This window comes from Pelecanus crispus, chromosome 1 (genome assembly GCF_030463565.1).
Source record: "Pelecanus crispus isolate bPelCri1 chromosome 1, bPelCri1.pri, whole genome shotgun sequence".
NCBI lineage: Eukaryota > Metazoa > Chordata > Aves > Pelecaniformes > Pelecanidae > Pelecanus > Pelecanus crispus.
Window position 1 is genome coordinate 30479727 of NC_134643.1, and position 18829 is coordinate 30498555.

Below are 18829 nucleotides of genomic sequence, written 5' to 3' on the forward strand. Positions count from 1 at the left end.
AGAATACATAACTTGATTTGTTTCTTATTGCTTTTAAATTTTTACTTCAGGTTGTTTGCAAATTAGTACTTTGACATTTTCATCACAAAATGACATACTAACCCTACCCCTTCAGCTGTGATGAAAAACGTTATTAAGATTGCAATGTCAAGCTTTCAGAAGCTAGGGGGAAGAAAATGGCATCTTGTCTAAATTGTGCATTCCTAACTTGGCCCTTGCCTCGGTTGAAGGCATTACCATATTGCCTTTAATTATATGAAAAAGTCTATTTTTCCCTTGCTTATTTAATATCCAAAGTAGACCTGTTTTGTACATTAATTAGAATTGTGTAATGAAGAGGTGCTGGGTTTTGTTGCAGAAGTTGGAACGTATTTAGCAAACTTGCTTGGGGATTACAGGAAGAAAAAATGTTGTCTATATTATGGCAGTTGAGGTTTGCCTTGAAGAGATGGATTCCTCTCTTTCACCCGCTGCAGTATTTCTGGACAACTTACTGAAATCAAACTTTTCACAGATGGTCACTGGTTTCCTTGGTGCTTGGGATCATTGGAAATGTTCTGAACACTCAGAGCTGAAAGCCAGGGCAATGGGAGCTGGGCTTTGAGCACATAAAATGCTACACAATGATTTCACAAATGTGATGTCCAAAGTGAGTGTGTAAATTTGACCTCAGTCTTTTTAAGCCTATGTTTCAAGGTGTTCCTCTTCTCAGGATATTTTGAAAGTAAATTATATTATGGATTTCAAGGATAATAACAAAATAGTGATTGGGTAATTTTGTCTTCAGAGCAGTGTTTGAACTACGCACAGTAAGAAAGCCACAGATACCCGCTGAATGATAAGGACAAAATAAATAGCTGCTCATTACATGAAAAGAATCCTCCTGCACTGCATGCATGCATGCTACACAAGCAAGCAAAAAGTTAAAACACATTGAAAAAAAACATAAGAAAGCATACTAAGAGCTACATAATCAGACTGGTAATATCTAAGATGGGAGTTCTCAGGCTACGGTATGTGTACCACTAGTGGTATGAAAACTATTTCAAAGTAGTCTTCAAGTAAAATCTGAGCATCTGAGCAGAACAATGTGTCCTCCTGCATGTGAGTTCCTCTTGTCGCATTCCCACAGGAAACTGGGACAAAGATCTGGAAGCATGCGTATCGCTTGGTACATGCCACATTTCCACCACCGTCACTAATCTGGTAAAATGCAATTCTTTTTCCAGAGCAAATGAAAACGATTACTCCAGGCTCAAAGGATATCCTCTTAAGCAATAGTTCACATTACCTGAAGCAAAGTGCCAGGTTATACACTTACTCCCCTCCTCCAACTCTTATTTAGCAGGAAAGATGAAGTCAAATGGCAGTGTGTCCTTCTAGGAATATCCTCAGGTGCACTTCACAAGCTTTTGCTAAGTAAGCTAATGGAACCAGTGAGAACAAACAGGAGTGACTTGTTGTCTTGTGTAATTTTAAAGTAATTTGCTGACAGCTAAAGAACTGTGAATATTAAATTCCATCCCAGGCATTCTAGTACATAAACTGTAGCAGGCAGAGACTTTTCCCACCTGCTACTCCTTAAAACTGACCTGACTTTTTTTATCCCTAGCTTCCATTCTCATCTGATTATAATTGCCTGGCATTCACAGTTTGTATTCCTCAGGCTTCTCATAGTTCCTTGCTCAGCACATCTGGGCTCCTTGTTCCAACCCCAGTTATCTCCATTGTTTCCTCAGCCCACTCTCCCCATCTGGACGCCTCTGAACCCCACCTTCCCCCATCTTTGTCCAAGTCCCAAGTTTTGTCCGCACGCTAGGGTTCTTCGTGACTAAGGCACAGCAGAGTCTTTAAGGCTTTACTACTCAAATCTACGTTTTCAGTGAGCAAATATTTCAAAGCAAGTTTTTCTGAAAGTTTATAACTTAGCAGAAGCTGGATGTTTTCACCACAATTCTTATTACTCTTTCCTGATTAAAAGTTCCTGTTACAATGAGGCTCCTGGATAGATACATATATTTAACAAATATATTTGAGTGCTTTATATCATCACCGACTCTATAACTATGTAAGCAACCACATACATACATATGACTACGTAAACTAAAAGCATAGATATAAGCTTAAGCAATTTTGCATCGGTGACATTATCTGAAAAATGAAAAATGGATCGTATCCAATTAATGGGTAAACTCGTAATTAGTCATGCTGTCATTAACTAGTCATTTAAGTAGGTTAATTAATATGTGGCTGTGCATTTAAGAACAAAATTTGAACTCAAAAACATATTAAAGATAATATTGCAATCCTATATCACTTGAAATATTTATTCATCTGAACATTTATTCAAACAGAAGCAAGCATCCACTTAACTGCTAAAGATACATAAATGTACAGTGATTTTTGGATCAATACAATGCATTGGAATTAACAGTGCCAAGTAAGTCCTAACTAACATATAAAATGAAGTGATTAGAAGTATAATGCACTTCTTATTTCCAACAGTATGGGAGGTGACAAATAGCATTTCAAGACATTCGCAACTGACAAAGGAAAAATGTATTAATGCTTGCTGCTTAACACAACATAAAAGTAAACATATGGGTGCATGTTTTAATAGATAGTTATAAATAGGCATACATGTGTATTAATTTGAATCTAATAGAGCAGTAGCACTCAGTAATATGATTAATAAAAGACAATTTTAAAATAGTTTTATTGGGCAATCAGTGCTAATGGATTTACTTTTATACTAAATAATCTATGTATTTCCTAGTAGCATTATTAAAACCAGTATTCATTGTTATAATTTCAAAGCAAATACACTTAGGTAATAATCATTGGCAATCACTGGCTTACATAAGCTCTTTCGCTGTCTTTAAACATATACAAATGTTCAAAACTGAGCAATATATATTAACATATTGTATCTTGACAGAGTCCCAAAGAGAACTGCCTGCGAAGTTACTGCACTTCAAGTACTTTCTAGTACTTACAGATGTGTCTGAATGCTTCACTTTGCTGCTGCTTTTGAGAAGAGAAGAAAAGGGAATTAGGGAAAGCCTGCTGAATATTTAGGAAAATATTCTGCTGCATAACTGAAGTAGCAGGAGATCCATAAAACCAGTCCACAGAAATGCTCTGTGGTTTATCAGTCTGTAGTGGAGGTGAAAACTTCCCCATGATTAAATCACTGTTTACATTCCATTTTTGGTATTCATGCACAAACTGCAGTCTATCAGCATACAGCATTTTCCACAGAGGATCCATAAAATAATGTGTTTGGTAAAGCCAGTTTGGTGCTGGGTAGGAAGGATAGTGTTCCCATGGCATGAAATAATTCACAGCAAGGCAATGCTCTAGCTCCTTTTGACGCCCTCGCTTTCTTGACCTTCGATGTTGCCTGAAGTCCCCGTGAACAAAGTCATTTAAATTTGATGGGTGGATACTCCAGTAGTTTCCTTTGCCATCCTCACATCTTCCCACCTTGATGAAACAATCATTTAGTGAAAGGTTGTGCCTTACACTGTTTCTCCAGCCCCGACCTTTGTTCCTGTAGAAAGGAAAATGATCTTCAATATATTTGTAGATAGCAGCTAAATTCAGTTTATTTGTAGGGGAAGAAAGAATTGCCTTTGCAATTAAGGCTATGTAAGATAGGGGTGGTTTTTCCAGAAATCTTGCTTCATCCACACTCACAGAAAGACCATTTTTGTCACCTATGTGAGAGCTGAGAATTCGGGGTGGAATCCTGTGAACCAGTTTTCCTTCTTCTTCTCCTCCTACTGTATAGACGTCTGGATTTCCTTCATTGTTTTCAAGAAAGTCTTCACTCATTATAGCAGCATGAAGTCTAGCATTTATTTTAAGCGTCCTGTTACTGCAAGTTGTCAGTTGAATAACTGGTCCACTGAAAATAACCAGCAGGAGAAATGAAAGTTGGACTTTAAATGTGCTGCTCTCACATACCCAGATTCCTATTTTATACTCTGTTAAGTCAACAATGAAAACTGAACTGCCTATGTTTACAAAAGTCAAGGTGCAAGTCCTAGCTGAATAAAAAAAAATACAAAATAATTATACTGTGTTAAGTATGAAGATAAACAGACCATGACGTTAGCCTCTCACTTCATTATAATCTGAGAAAACACCCTTCAGTGTTCCCCATTGAAACATAATGATTAATGAAAAATTGACGGTGGCTAGATAGAGTTGTGAAAGGATTAGACCCTCCAGTGATATGCAGAACAAATTGAAACCAACATGTTGGTTCCTGTGTTCCACACTTAGTCAAACGTGTTTTATTTAGTACAACAAACATTTGCTTTACACACTAAAAGAAAGTACTGTGTGAAATGAAACTTGCTATCAAATTTTGTAGCTTCAGGATACCTATTCTTGGTGAAATTGAATTAAAGCACAAAAAATCCACAAACCGCTCCCAGTTTTCCTTAATAACTCTCTGATCCCAATTGTGCAACTAGTTTTCATGCTGAGTATGCATGTGACCCGTCCTGCTGACCCAGGAAACCACCTGAGGGAAAAAGTACCACTCCAAGGAAGTGAGCATTGTGCTCTGCGTCCCTCAAAGCATGAACTGTTGCTTGAATTTTGACATTGCCCTCAGCCTCCTGAGGTCTGACACTGTTAAGGACTCCTCTCATGTGATTAGCCAAGGAAGGTAATTAAATATGTTTAAATATGTTCTAAAGAAAATAAAAGCGGTAGAAACTTTAACAGGAGATGCATTGTCTTCTTTTGGGTCACTTTTGATGTTCAAAATACATATTCCCAAATGAGATCCATGTTTCGAGGTATCAATGACAGCCTCAACAATTCAACCTTATGAGGCTGAAGTTGATGTCATTGTTCAGGCTCTGATGGGTTCTGAAAATAACTCTTGGTTGCTTCCTTCAGATATTAATTCTGGCAAAAGGGGTGGGGTGGGTGGGACTAGGACACCCATTAAACTGATCCTTTTCCCTCTGAGCTTAAAGTTCACATCCCGGCTGATCATCTTGATTGGCCACTTGCAAGCCTTTTCTCAGGCTTTCAAATCCACCAGCCTATGTTTCAGTTGGTAGCCACAATGTTTTTAGATCAGGAAAAAAGACTCGTAATGCTATTGTTCACATGGGTTATCCAGCATTTCTGTGTCAGCGCAGAATTGCCACCTACTTTCTTGCAAGATTTAATAGAGGACTTTTCCACTAACCATTGTGAATGGGATGTACCTGGTATTTTAACAGCCTTGGCTGTTCAAAAATCCTAGTGATGACATGATGAGCTACTAATTGTTTTTCCTGGGTCTGAAGTCTCAGCAATGACTTCTTTTGAAGGCATTCATTTGACCTGCTCTATTCCTACCAGAAATTCCCTGCCTGGCACATCCCAAAGTTGCCATTATCTTTCCGTTACTGGTGGCTTTTCATAACCCTCTGATGAACTACTTTACCCAGCTTGTTCTCCTCCTCTCTTATTTGCAGCTGAATGGTTGCCAGATCATAGCAGAAATTACTGAGATTAGCTCTGAAATGTGTGATCTGGCACTTTAGACTATTTGTTACAAATCATTCCTTTTCTGTTGCTGCAACTGTAAGCAGGTCATGCCTAAAGGGGTTCCTACAATAATAACATCAAAAGTTTGATTGCAATTCAAAATACTGGATTTGCTATAGATTATTAGGTTATTTCTACTGAGACTTGTGTTTTTATGGAACACTGCAGTTGCAGACTGGAGAACAAATGCCACTCACTGTGACGAGGACTATATATTTCTTCCCCCATATCTCCAACAAAGAAACACAGAATCAAACACATGTTCTGCTATTTTAGTAGTGACTTTGTAAATGGAGAGGATTTTAAAGAAGGACTAGGCACAGAGACTAGTCTTTGAGTGCCTACAAATACCCACATTAAATCAAGAATAAGCAAAACCATCTTATTATGGTTTTCAGTTTTAAGGGCAGGTTTTCAGAAACTGAGGAAACTGAGGTTATTAAAGGGAGCCAGACTGAAGAGTTCAGAAATTTAAATGTAGTAAATGCCCAAAAGTCAAAAGCATGAGCTTGAACTCAAATCATAAGCAAGAAGAAAAAATGTGTAGGAAAGGGCTCCATACTTGAACAGATGAACAATCCTTTCAGTGAGTAAAAGAAGATTCTACAGGGAAGGAAAGATAAAAGGGTGAGCAAAAGGAGATACATTTGGAAGGGCTGGAAGCCCTGATCTTCGAGATGAAGATTTATTTTTTCAGATATGCCCTAAAGGAAAGCATTCATCCCATACTTCTGGGCATCTTGCTTGTTCCTCCTTTCTCCACATTATTTCTGGAATTAACTTTTGTTTTCCTCTGAGTCCTGCCTTTAAAGGTTAAAGGGTGAAAATCTCTCTCTTTCCCCAAATCAAGGTTCCTTCTGAAAAATGTAAGGCAAATTCCCTGTTTCATCCTTATTCTTTGTGGGAATCTTCTTGTCACTGCCTGAAATGTCTGCAAAGCTTTCACATTAGAGGGACAACCACCTTCACTGGCTTAATGTCCAGTTTTATCTGAAAAGCAGATTCAGAGGCAGGGAAAGCATACTGTCTAGTCTTACTATACAGTCTTTTTCCAACCCGGGGAAGCCGATTCTTCAAATATCCACACACACCTTATTAAAGCAGCATTTTTGTTATTGCATTCTCTACAGTGCTGCTAAGACATTGGATGGTTAGAAATCTGAGATTTCCCACAAAACACCATAACAAAGAAGGGCCCAGCTTTGTTAGCCAGACTCGTTAAATTATTTATCCTTTTGATTTGTCAATAAATGAAACGTTCTTGAAAAGATTAATGGGTAAACCAGAGTATTTGGAAATTCTGTTGCAGTAATGTAATCTGTTCTGAATTTTCACTGCACAAAGATTGTCTTTTCCTCTGTCAGTGTTTGGCTCTCTGTCATCAATTTAGGTTAAAGAGAGTTTTGTCAGTGACTTAGCTGTGATTGTCTGAATGCGGGCTATCCCCTTGCAATAATTCTAATGTTTCTTTTTTTATATATATTTACAAAGACTGCAATTTTTATGCTTGGCACTGTGAAAACAGCAGAAATTTTAAACAGTGAGCTGGTTTCTACTCTGGGTCACAGAATAGACCAGTTGCAGTCATAGGACAAAGTTTCATAAAAAAATTCTGACAGCGCATACAATCTGTAACTAAGAGCAGAAAACATTTGAGGGCAGCCTTTGTCCTCACTCAGTCTTTATTACTGATATTTAACTTCAATCATGTGTAATTTAGAGTGAAAATCTTGCTTAAGCGAAATGCTGTGCTTTCTTCCTTAGCTGTACCTACTTTAAGAATGAATTGCTGTTTCAAAATACCTCTTGCAATGTGCCAGCAATGTTTTTTTCTACGGGATATAACCTTTAAAATCTTTCTTTTACCTCTTGTTCAGCACTTTTGACCATTCAACAGTCAGATAGAATAGTGTTCTGTGCAAGGAGAAAATGTTTTTATGCCTTATCCTGATAGATATATTTAATAACAGTGAAGTAAGTAATATATCTCAAACTCTCAGCTGAAGAAGTGCAGTTTTCTGGGGCACTAGGGAATACACTATTAGGAAGCCAAGTGGAACCAGATTTTATACTGCTCATCTTTAGCCCATGCTTAAGACATAATTGTTTTGCAGTTGACACAGAAAGGTATATTCTTTCTCTTTCCAGTCAAGGCCAAGAAAGATCAGCTGGCCAGTGCTAATAATAGATATGCCAAAAATGTAGGCAGGTGCAAGTATTTGTTAATTAAAGGTCTATTTGGCTATTGCTTTTGTTGCTCTGCTGTGTGTTTAAGTCCCAAGCCTGCTAATTCTGTGACGTTCTTTCCTGTAACGTTTACTATGCTGTTCAATAGAGAAGCTGTCTCATATAGACATGTCTTATTTTATACACAGCCTTCCTCAATTCTATCTGTTGTTTCCACTGTTACTTAAACAGTGTTTAAGAACACCTAGAAGCCATTTGTCTTGATTCAATATTTGAATTTGGTGTGTTCAAAAACAGTAAGGAAGATGAGGCTTTAGAAGTGTTTAGAGAAGTTGTCCCATTAAAATGTTCTAAAATTACCTGGTACTGTTACAGTCTGAAAGGAAATAGTTACTCTGTTGACTCATTTAGGTATTTTTGGGCACTGTTTTGCAAGATGCAGAGAACAAATGATATTATTTTCATTACAATATTTTCACAGTGTTAATGCAATTCTTATACATATAACTATACTTGCTTTGGTGTAACTCTATATACACTTTTGATAAAATACTGCACTGTCATGAAAAGGTTAACCCAGTACAAACTATCCAGGCAAGTCCTAAATCTGGTGGAGAACAGACATAAACTTCTACCCCTCTGCGCTGAAGAAGATGAAGCTTGTGGATAGGAAGTTGCTTTCCACAGAGTGTGGCCTCCCTCTGTTCTCAGCTATGTTTGTTGGTCTCCACCCTTATAACCAGTGATATTTCTTTCTTGTGTGAAGGCAGAATCTTCTCTCTCTTTTATATTGTTTATTTCTTATACAATGTTTTTCTGTTTCTTATTTTAACTGACCTTACTAAGTACACGATGCTTCTCTCAGGGCATGAGACTGAAGACTTTGTCACTCAGTGGTAGCACTTAGGCTAAACTGCTAAATAACCCTTTGCTTCCCAGCTCCCATGTTTCTTTACATCCAGGACAGAAGTAAAGGATTTGAACTCGGTGAATAGCAAGACAGTTACAGGTGCACAGAGTAATCTGAGTCAATTAAAGTCACTGATATTACTTGGTTTAAAAAATAAATATTTGAATACCACTTTGTTTTCAGAACAGCCTGCAGCCCTTATCATGGCATGAAGGGATTTGATGGCTTGGGCAGATGTGCTGGTTTTGGCTGGGGTAAAGTTAATTTTCTTCAGCAGCTAGTGTGAGGCTATGTTTTGGATTTGTGCTGAAAACAGTGTTGATAACACAGGGATGTTTTCGTTATCACTGAGCAGTGCTTACACAGAGCCAAGGCCTTTTCTGCTTCTCACCCCACCCCACCAGCGAGTAGGCCTGGGGTGCACAAGAAGCTGGGAGGGGACACAGCTGGGACAGCTGACTCCAACTGACCAAAGGGATATTCCTGACCATATGACGTTATGCTCAGCATATAGAGCTGGGGGAAGGAGGAAGGGGGGGACATTTTGGGTGATGGTGTTTTTCTTCCCAAGTAACCATTACATGTGATGGAGCCCTGCTTTCATGGAGATGGCTGAACACCTGCCTGCCGATGGGAAGCAGTGATTGAATTCCCTGTTTTGCTTTGCTTGTGTGCGTGGCTTTTGCTTTACTTATTAAACTGTCTTTATCTCAACCCATGAGTTGTCTCACTTTTACTTTTCCAATTCTCTCCCCCATCCCACCAGGGGGGAGTGAGCGAGTGGCTGTGTGGTGCTGAGTTGCCAGCTGGGGTTAAACCATGACAGCAGAATTTCTAACCTGCTGAAGCCAATGGAAAGTGTCTCCTTGACTGAACTCGTGCTGGACTAGACCAAGACAAATCACTGTTTGGTTTCAGCAAGCATTAAGAAAACAAAAATTGCAACAAAAAATAATAAACAGATCAGACCCCTCTTTAACTGGACTTTGACCTATTTTCATACAGTCTAGCAGCAATACTAGTTTCCATGGTGTTTCTTTTTCTGCTTTTCTCCTTCCATTTTTGACTAGAAATGGACCCATTCTCAAAGTATGCCTTGGTTTGAGATATACCCTGCCTTCACCAGAGTGTACTTGGTGGGCGGCCCTCCTCCTTCCTGCACCTCTTACCTCCATGACCCACTGGAGTCCACCAGGGAAGTTACCTTCCCATTTGCATTTGTCTATGCAGCTTTTTTGTAAAGAAACATACAGAATGAAAAAGGGGAAATGGCTTTTCACAGAAATAGGTGTAACCATTTGGGTAACAGTGTCATAAATAAGTTCTCCTTGTTTGGATAATTACTACAGTAGTATTTTCTTAGATTATGTTGACAGAAGAAAATGAGTTGCCATTAGAGCAGGAAGCCTTATTTCCCAAACTGTACCTAATTCACACAGTGCAAAGCCAAAACATGGATGTAGCAAATCAGCTCTGCAGCTATGTGCAGAGCAGTAAGCAGGAGCAGGCAGAAGTGATGCTTCTGGGATCCCACTGAGAAAAACTCTGGATTCTTCTGTGGGGAGAGCTCTGGAGATCTCACTCCTTTCTTAGACACTTATGAATGCATGGCTGGATAGCACTACCATCTATCTCTAAACAAGAAATCTTGAATAATTTTACTGTTGGCCCTTTTTGAAAAATACAGCATTGTACAGCACTGGTTCAAAATCAGTAATGTCCCAGAAGTTTATGGGCTGTGGTAGGGGTTAAGTGGTCTATGGAGGAAAGCTATTTTCTATGTCTCTCCTTATATGATGTTGTCTCAAAGTATGATGATGCTGGGGGAATATAAATGTTTTTACAATAGCATGTGGGATGGCTATTGAGAGGTTAAGATGGAGAAGCATCAGTAAGACCTGGATATGCTCTCATAGTGTGGAAGAATGCCTCATCAGAAAAGGGGATTCATGGTAAGATGTGGTAAGATGTGGTTCACCTTGTTGTCTGGTAATAGATGTACCCAGGTCAGCTTTAAAGTTACCAGTGACACTGTAACTACAGGGGGAAGGATTCAAAGTGGCCCGTAAGACCTGAACCATTTGGAAATGTGAATGAAGAGTTTGGTTTCTAGCCTGTGCTGGGATCTGTGATGATGCCACTAATGCTGTCAGTCTCTGACATGGCTAATTCCAAGCAAGTGCTGTTATATTTATTAGCTCGTACTGCACCATTAGATTATAGTGTAGGCTTACCCTTTGAGACAGACACAGGGGAAACAGGAGAGGTTAAGCAATATGAAGGAAAAAGGTGATGTGTTGAGTTTATTGTCTTTGTCCCATAAAGACTGCATCTTCCCATGCGTGGAATTCCATAAAGGTAAAAGCTAAATGCTAACTGATTAAGTTGATTGAGAAGCCACGGTTTCATTTCATATCATGGGAAGATGTCCTGCACAAAGGTTGAAAACCCTTTAAACAGTGTTTCTTCCTCTTTTTTATAGCTGTGTAGCACAGGGTTTGTGTTTCAGGGTTGGCTGCACAAGTTAATCCTGCAAGTTGCTTTTCTCTCTGGCTGGATGATGCTAAACGCAGTCTAGCACTAGATGATTTCATAATCTAATTAGTGGTGAATTCAGTCATATTTACAGTGGTGCATTACGAGTTCATCTCCAGTGTACTCACTTCAGTGTTTTATAGCATTCCTGGTTCATTTTGGTTGTGGTGGCTAACCCTTAGCTAGAAAAAGCTGGCACAGTCCTAGGATCTGGCCCACTGAGTCAGCATGGTATAACACCAGGGCAGAATGTGACGTTGCACTTTTATATCTGAAAACATTGTAAAAAAAATGGCCTTGAAAATATATGCGGGAATAGTTTACAATACAGAAACTATTTACCTGATGCAGTCAGTATACATCCTAATCAGAGATGAATAGCGCCTCATTTGTGCAATGTGTTGAATTTGTTGTGCAACGTAAGTTATCATCTAAAAATAGCTCCATTTGTGCAGTTTAACAATGCAAAGAAGTTAATTTTTAAATACTATTTTTCTTAGCATGTAGACCCACATAAAAATAGGGAATGCAGTATTTGAAATGTATCATTGAAATTATAACACCTAACACTGTCAGAGAACAGGCCAACATAGCTCACACACCATAGCATCTATTAATAGGCCTGACTCCCTTTTGCAATGTCAACTGTAACATTAATCCTTGTTTTAAATCACAGTGTCTCAAATATCAGCTGCTACTAGCTGTACAGTTCTCTTTCAGTTTATATCAGAGAGCCCAATGGAGTCTTTTGAAGGACCTAGTCAGGTTAGCAGGGCTAACTTTTTAGAAGTCCCCACTGTAAATGATTTCTCTTCAGAGGATGAAGATGTTAAACCTGACATTAAACATCGTTTCTCTCCACTTCCCCGAAGGCGGGATTCTGCTTCTTCAGAGGAAGAGGAGGCAGATACCCCCACCACCATCTCAAGAAAAGTTTCATTTGCTGATGCATTTGGGTTTGATCTTGTGTCTGTTAAAGAGTTTGATACCTGGGAAGTTCCAAATACAGGACAAAATGATGACATAGAAGATGAAGTTTTCCCGCAGGAGGAATATTTTTTCTCTCAACTGTTTACGTTACCTGCTTCACAAGAAGAACTTTTGCAAAAAGTGCGAGAGCAGAAAGTACTGTTGGAGTCAGTCGTGTTCCTGCCTGGGATTACCTGTATGAATGGCATTATACGAGTCCTCAATGTATCCTTTGAAAAAATGGTGTATGTTCGAATGACGCTGAATAACTGGCTCAGTTATTACGATATCCTCGCAGAGTTCATGCCTAATTCTTGTGGTAGTGAAACTGATCAGTTCTGCTTTAAGATTTCTTTGGTGCCTCCTTACCAGAAGGATGGAGCTAAGGTGGAGTTCTGTATACGCTACGAGACATCGGTTGGTACCTTCTGGGCAAACAACAACGACAAAAATTACACACTGATTTGTCACAAGAAAGAAACTGTGCCCAAGGTGGATAATAAACCACACAAAGAGGTTACTGATAGACATCTTAAAGGCTGCTTAAAGACGACACAAAGCAGGTGAGGTTACACCTCAACTTTTGGTAATTTATGATATAGCTGTCTAATGCTAACTTTCTAAGCATGCTTGCTGGAGCTAAGACTGCCCATGCTGTTTTCTTCTATTGTTTTTTTTTTTAATAATAAATTAGACCAAGACTTGTTTTCAGTAGAGCTCTGGTATATATCAGACAGTAGTTTTCTGCAGACAGATTGGTTGGGAACATAGTTTTAATATATGGCGTGCATGCCACTCATTTGAAAAGTAGAGTGAGGGTCTATAAATTATGGTCTGTGTACCAATTTTGATTTCTGTAGGATACAAATTGAGCTGACATCAGTGAGAGCTTTGCTCCAGACTGAGGTAGCTGTACAGTTAAAACACTTTACATCCACTTCCTTGGTAAGTCAACAAAAATTTAAAAGCAAATCTTGGGTTTTCACATGATTTATTTCATATTTCATTCTTTACATGCAATTATTAAAACAGAAATGGCACTGGTGGTTCAGGAAGCTGATAACTTAGGGAAGCATCCTATTGCAATTAGAATAGCAGGTCCAAACTTTTCTGCAAGTTGTTGGGCAGTTCTGCAAGTTGTATTCTAGGGTAATAATTCCCTTTTCCTGCCACTGCTTGATGTTTCTGTTTCACAAATGGCGAAATGAATAATGAATTATAAGACAGAATTGGTAATATATTAAGAAAAAGGATATATAGAATTTACTTCATATGTACTATTCTAATTAAATGTAGGCAATTACTATGTTAATTCTAGAGTAAAGTGGCAGTAACTTATAACTTAACCCCACATAAAGAGAGACACTCAGGAATAGTGACTTTTGGTTAGGGTTAGGGTTAGCGTTAGGGCTTTTAACTGTTTTTAACTCCTCTTCTTTCTGTGAGCAAACCAACATTGCGTGTGAAAATCTAATTCTCAAATTTTGCTCACCAAAATTTGCTATAAATCAGTTGGAGTTCTGCAGAACTGAACCTATAGTTTACCTGCATCATCCTTTACAATACTTAGATCCCTGAACTGAATTCATGTTGAGTTTTTAGTTCCCATACTCTTTCCAAGTAAGGCAGTGCTGTTTGATTCCCTTGATGCTCTTCACCTCGACTGAATTGGTGGGGAAATGGGAAAAAAACTGCAGCAGTGGTGGGAGCTTAAGGAGAAGGGAGACAGCCAGGGCTTCCCCTGTGCAGAACCTCCCTTCCCAAAACCCACACTCACTGTGCTGAGAGCCTCTGCCACCCCTAATCACGCGTCAGCCCTGTGAGGAGAGGTGCGCAATTCAGCTTAGTGCCTGCATCAACACCGTGGTGTAAGAGCAGCCCAGGGGCTAACCCGAGGCCTGATTCATAGCTAGCCCACAGAGCTCTCCTGATAAGTGCCCTGGCTCTGGGGCCACCATGATGATGCTTGCATGGGGGAACATCGCCGTATGTCAGAGCAGAGGGAACGATGCCTTTACCTGCCGTATGGTCAGATCCTGACATTTGTGCCTGGTTCTGTCCGTTGTATCTGTCCTTCAAGAAGTGTCACACGACCTGGGTAAATAAGATAGCCTGAGGTCCCCTGCAGAAGGGCTGTGATATCAAATGCCACAGGCATATGCAGGCAGTGTGACTTCAGCCTGAGTTCAGGTAGCCCACATGGAGCAGATGATGGACACGGAGAGCTGAGTCTTAACTTAGGGAGCCCTGGGCTTCCAGATGCTTTCAGGACTGACCTGCAAATTTAGATACAAGCGGGCATCTGAGGTTGCATCACTCCTAAGAGTTTAATTTCCTAAAGTCTCCTGTGACATACCTAGTGCTAGCATAAGTAGTGGAAGTGTTTATTATGGGGGATCCTCTTTTACATGTATATGCTAAATGTATTATATTTAAGTCAGACAGAGAGGTAGTTTAAAAAAATCACAGAATGGTTTGGGTTAGAAGGGACCTTAAAGATCATCTAGTTCCAACCACCCTGCCATGGGCAGGGACACCTTCCACTAGACTAGGATGAATGGGAAAGGAGATAACATGTCTACCCCTTAACATAAAATTACCTTGTCTCTAATCAGGGTGTAAAGTTGTCTCCCTCCATATCAGGCTGCAGAGGAATGTATATATGTATATACGTATATGTGTGTGTCTGTGTATACATATATATATGTATATATACATTTATCTGCATATTTGTTCATATATACACATATACACACATATATTTGTGATATTAAAACCAAAGTAGTCAGATTCTTGTTTACATTAAGATCTGTTACACCTTTTTGGCAAAGGGTTAACTAACATGCACTTTCCAGACCCTCTTTAGTGGCAGAAGGATGTAAAGAAACCTTACAGTAAATGCAAAAATGAGCTGAAAGTATTTTTGGAATACCGTTTCAGTGGTCGCCAAGGCTTCTGAAAGACAGTTCTGGCAGATTGTAATCCAGGACCAATTTTATGCTACAGGGACTTCATTGACTTCACAGGAGTTACAGCTTTCACCAGTGTAAATGAGGTCAGCATCAGGGCCTTTCGTTTCAAAAGAACTAAGATGCCAACCTCCATTGCTCACTTGTTTTTCAAAGCGTCTTTGTACATGTTGCCCCTTTGAGTGAGGAGGAACACCCTGCAGACATCTGCAAAAGTACCTCATTATTCTCCTTCAGACCCTCATTAAAACTCCTTTGCTTTGATGTCTAGAAAAAAGCGCAAGAAAAACAAACCCCCCAAAATTGGCAAAGTGAGGCTGCTGATGTGCTATGACTCCTTCATATCTCGTTGAACAGTGCTGCCTGTTTCCCTGCTCTCCTCCACCAGCCCGTCTCTCTCTTGCCTCTTGTTTTATGTTCAGATGATAAACTCTGCAGCATTTGTATATGCTGTGCTGGATGATTATAGAACATTTAGCAAAGTGGGGGTCCTGGACCATAACTAGCTTGTCTTAGGAGCTGCAGCAATGCAAACAGGTATATGCAGAAGTAATAACAAGTTTACCTATGGTTCACACAATAAATACGCAGGTAAGGAATATTGCTATCCATGCCCACGAGCTGGACATCTTAAATTAAAGATTTCTTTATAGCAATCTGAATAGAAGGATATTGTAACAGGACACTTATTTAGGCCCCTATTACAAATTAAGAAACCTGTTATAACTTTTTTTTTTTTTTTTAAATCTTGGCTCTGAGATATTTATACTTTCTCTTAAACTGTGCAATTTACCTCTTCAGTTAAAAAATAGGACTGTTAAAGATTTATGTTCTTTAAGCAGAGAGTCTGATCCACTCTAGGGCATACTTGTGTGGCTCATTAAATGTCATTAGTGAGGATTAGTTGCGTTAGTTAAGTGAAAGGAATAATACGCACTTTCAGAGGAAGTTACTGAGGAAACACAACATGACTGTATCATGTTACCCTTAAGAATATGAGCCAGGACAAAGTTCTGTGAATGAGGGCAATGGGGTGGTTTCTGACACAATTATTAAGAAATAAAATAAAAATGGACTTAACCCTCAAAAGTTGTGCCTGAAAAAAATGATAGTAAAAACCAAAACTGCATGGAATAGTTAATGCTGAAAACTGTCTAGATTTGGATATTCAGAACCACATGACTTAAAATCCTGCCTGTTCATTACATGTTTCATTTCCTTTTGCTTCTCTGTCTCGGCAGGAATAAATAGTCTTCTCTTAAATTTTCAAAAAGTATTTGCTTCTAACTGTATTTTTCCAAGCTAAAATTCTTTCCAACATAAATTTTAACAATTTTTGTGGTTTTCAAAAATATTGAAAGGTTTCACAGGCAGAAAATATAGTTTGAAAAAAGTAACATTTGATTGAATTAGTTTATGTTTTAGTCTATCTGGAAGTGTGCATTTAACTTATACATACTTGTAAATATACTTTGTATTTTTTTTATATATATATTATATATATTTTATATATATATAAATATACTTTGAAAAAAATTGATTCCTAAAATTTGAAGGTTGTCACTGGAAAAGAGAGAGCTTCTGTCAGTAAACAACCCTGATTTCTATCATATATACACATCTAAACATTCAGAAAAATGTAAATTAATTGTATCAGCTCTACTCTTTTTTTTTATTTGACTCTCGTGCTTTCAGGACATGGACAATGATTCTGAACACAAATTTCTCCTGGTCCTCAGGTTTGGACCAGATGATTTTGTTGTGGACCCCAGGCTCCTGCATCGGTCTGATCAGACAGGGACTGGTTGTGTGTTGCATGAGGCAAACTCCTGTAGATCATGCTGCATGGCGCAGTGATAACGACCTGCAACCATTTCCCCCGTCACTGGTGAGGCTGCGCCCCATTTCTGTGCTTGGTCCTGGTTTGCCACCTGTCAAGACAGCAGCGGGAGCAAGAGCACAAGGAAAATGGCTGATAAGCATGAGAATTTTTTTACAAAAGGTTAAAACATATATTTAGACTCCTGTCCTCTGACAAGGAAGGGGGAAGCTAGTATTTTTATCATAGCTGTTAGAGTTATTCCCCCTCTTACCTCTCTGAGCCTACAAGTGTATCACTCTGAACTGATGCTGGTCCTGTGCTTTTTTTCATAATTGTCAGACTGTACCTTTCTTTAAATGGTCGTACATCAATTCACTTCCCTCCGGGATGCCACTTTAAAACAGAACACAAAATAGGGCAATGTCTCGTACAAGAGCCGCTCTATGTACAATGCGCGATGAGAAGGAAGAGATTAAAAACCCCAGGTCTGTGGGCCACCAGTGCCAACTTCAGCAGCTTCAGACTGAATGGTCTTAAAACAATTGCCAGTGAGAAAATTTCTTCAGTGCATGAGTAGTCTCCCATCTTCAGCTGCTGTCTCATCCCCTTTCTGATGGAAACCAAAGGAAGTAAGTTGCTGAAGATCCAGCCTGGCAGGACTGCACTGTGCCCAGTCAGTCTTCCTCAGGCAGACGGCAGACCAGTGCCTAGGCTGCCCCGAGAAACGCAGTTCTGCATCGGCTCCTCTCGGCCTTTTCTGCAAACCCGTGATGTGATTAAAAAATGAAAGACTTCTGAGGAAGATGTTTGGAAATAGCTTCGCATATACTTTGCTATGAGGAAAAACCACATTATTCCCAGCAGGTCCACTTAAACTATGGCATTTAAATTATGTTCCCTTTTAATGCTTTTTCTTTTGATTATTGCCCATCCTAATCGGAAAGGGAAAAGGAGAGCAGAAAAGGTGTTAAAACACACATCGTCTTTGTGTACTGCTGTTTAATCTCAAGGTTGTTTCTGGCATCTCAAGTCACGGGTTACACCTTTATCAGCATACAGATAAGGGATTTGATTAAAGTTTATTACTATTATTAGGAAGTGACTGCAGTCACTGTTTTTACCAGGAGAGCAGCTGCTAGAGAAGCTATCCATTCACAGGGAGCCAGCTAAAAGCAGCACTCTTCTGCTGTTCAATCTGACCTAGTATTCCCGGCCCTTCTCTTGCCTCCTGGTCATTGCCAGTCTTTGCCAGTTGTAGAAGTGGGTAGCGCTGGCACCAAAATAAGACTTCTCCAGGTGCTTGAAGACCATGATTACCAGGGACACAGGATAATTATTTAAGGTGGTCTAAAATATATTATTCAGAGAAGTAAGGTAAAAGCAAGCTGTGGAACTGAGACTGAGTGTTAGGAAGTGCTTCTCAATAGCGACTCGAGTTATCCTTTAAGGAAATTGCTGCAGCCTGACTCTCCAAAGTAACTTAAAATAAGATAAACTGGCTAAAAAATGTTCTACAGGGAACAATCCTACTTGGCCAGGAACTATGCTCAATGGTCTTTTTTCTATCTGTCTAATCATAATATGTCAAAATCTTGGCATACTTACTATTTGAATTATGAAATACATTAAAGACTGTAAAGGTAGATATCTAAGTTGATGGCATAAGGCTTTGAATGCTATCACAGAAATGCTGAAGAAACAGGTGGAAGTTATGGATGAGAATGGCAGGCACAGAGCAAATAGACACCTGCTAACCATACCTGTGGTCTCCTAATTGGAGAGAACCTGCAGACTGAAAAACCATCTCATTTTTGCTTTTGGTGATTGTGAACTGTGCTACTCATGTGCCATCCATTTATTGCACTGGAAATATTAAAA

General features: G+C 39.2%; 1 protein-coding gene across 1 annotated transcript in view; it reads left to right on the forward strand.

Moving 5' to 3' along the window:
- The window catches only part of PPP1R3A (protein phosphatase 1 regulatory subunit 3A), a 39716-nt gene that overhangs the window by 1114 nt on the left and 19773 nt on the right, over positions 1-18829 (forward strand). The window contains 1 exon segment of the mRNA XM_075727655.1: positions 12064-12723. Within this exon segment, the coding sequence (XP_075583770.1) occupies positions 12064-12723 (660 nt within the window).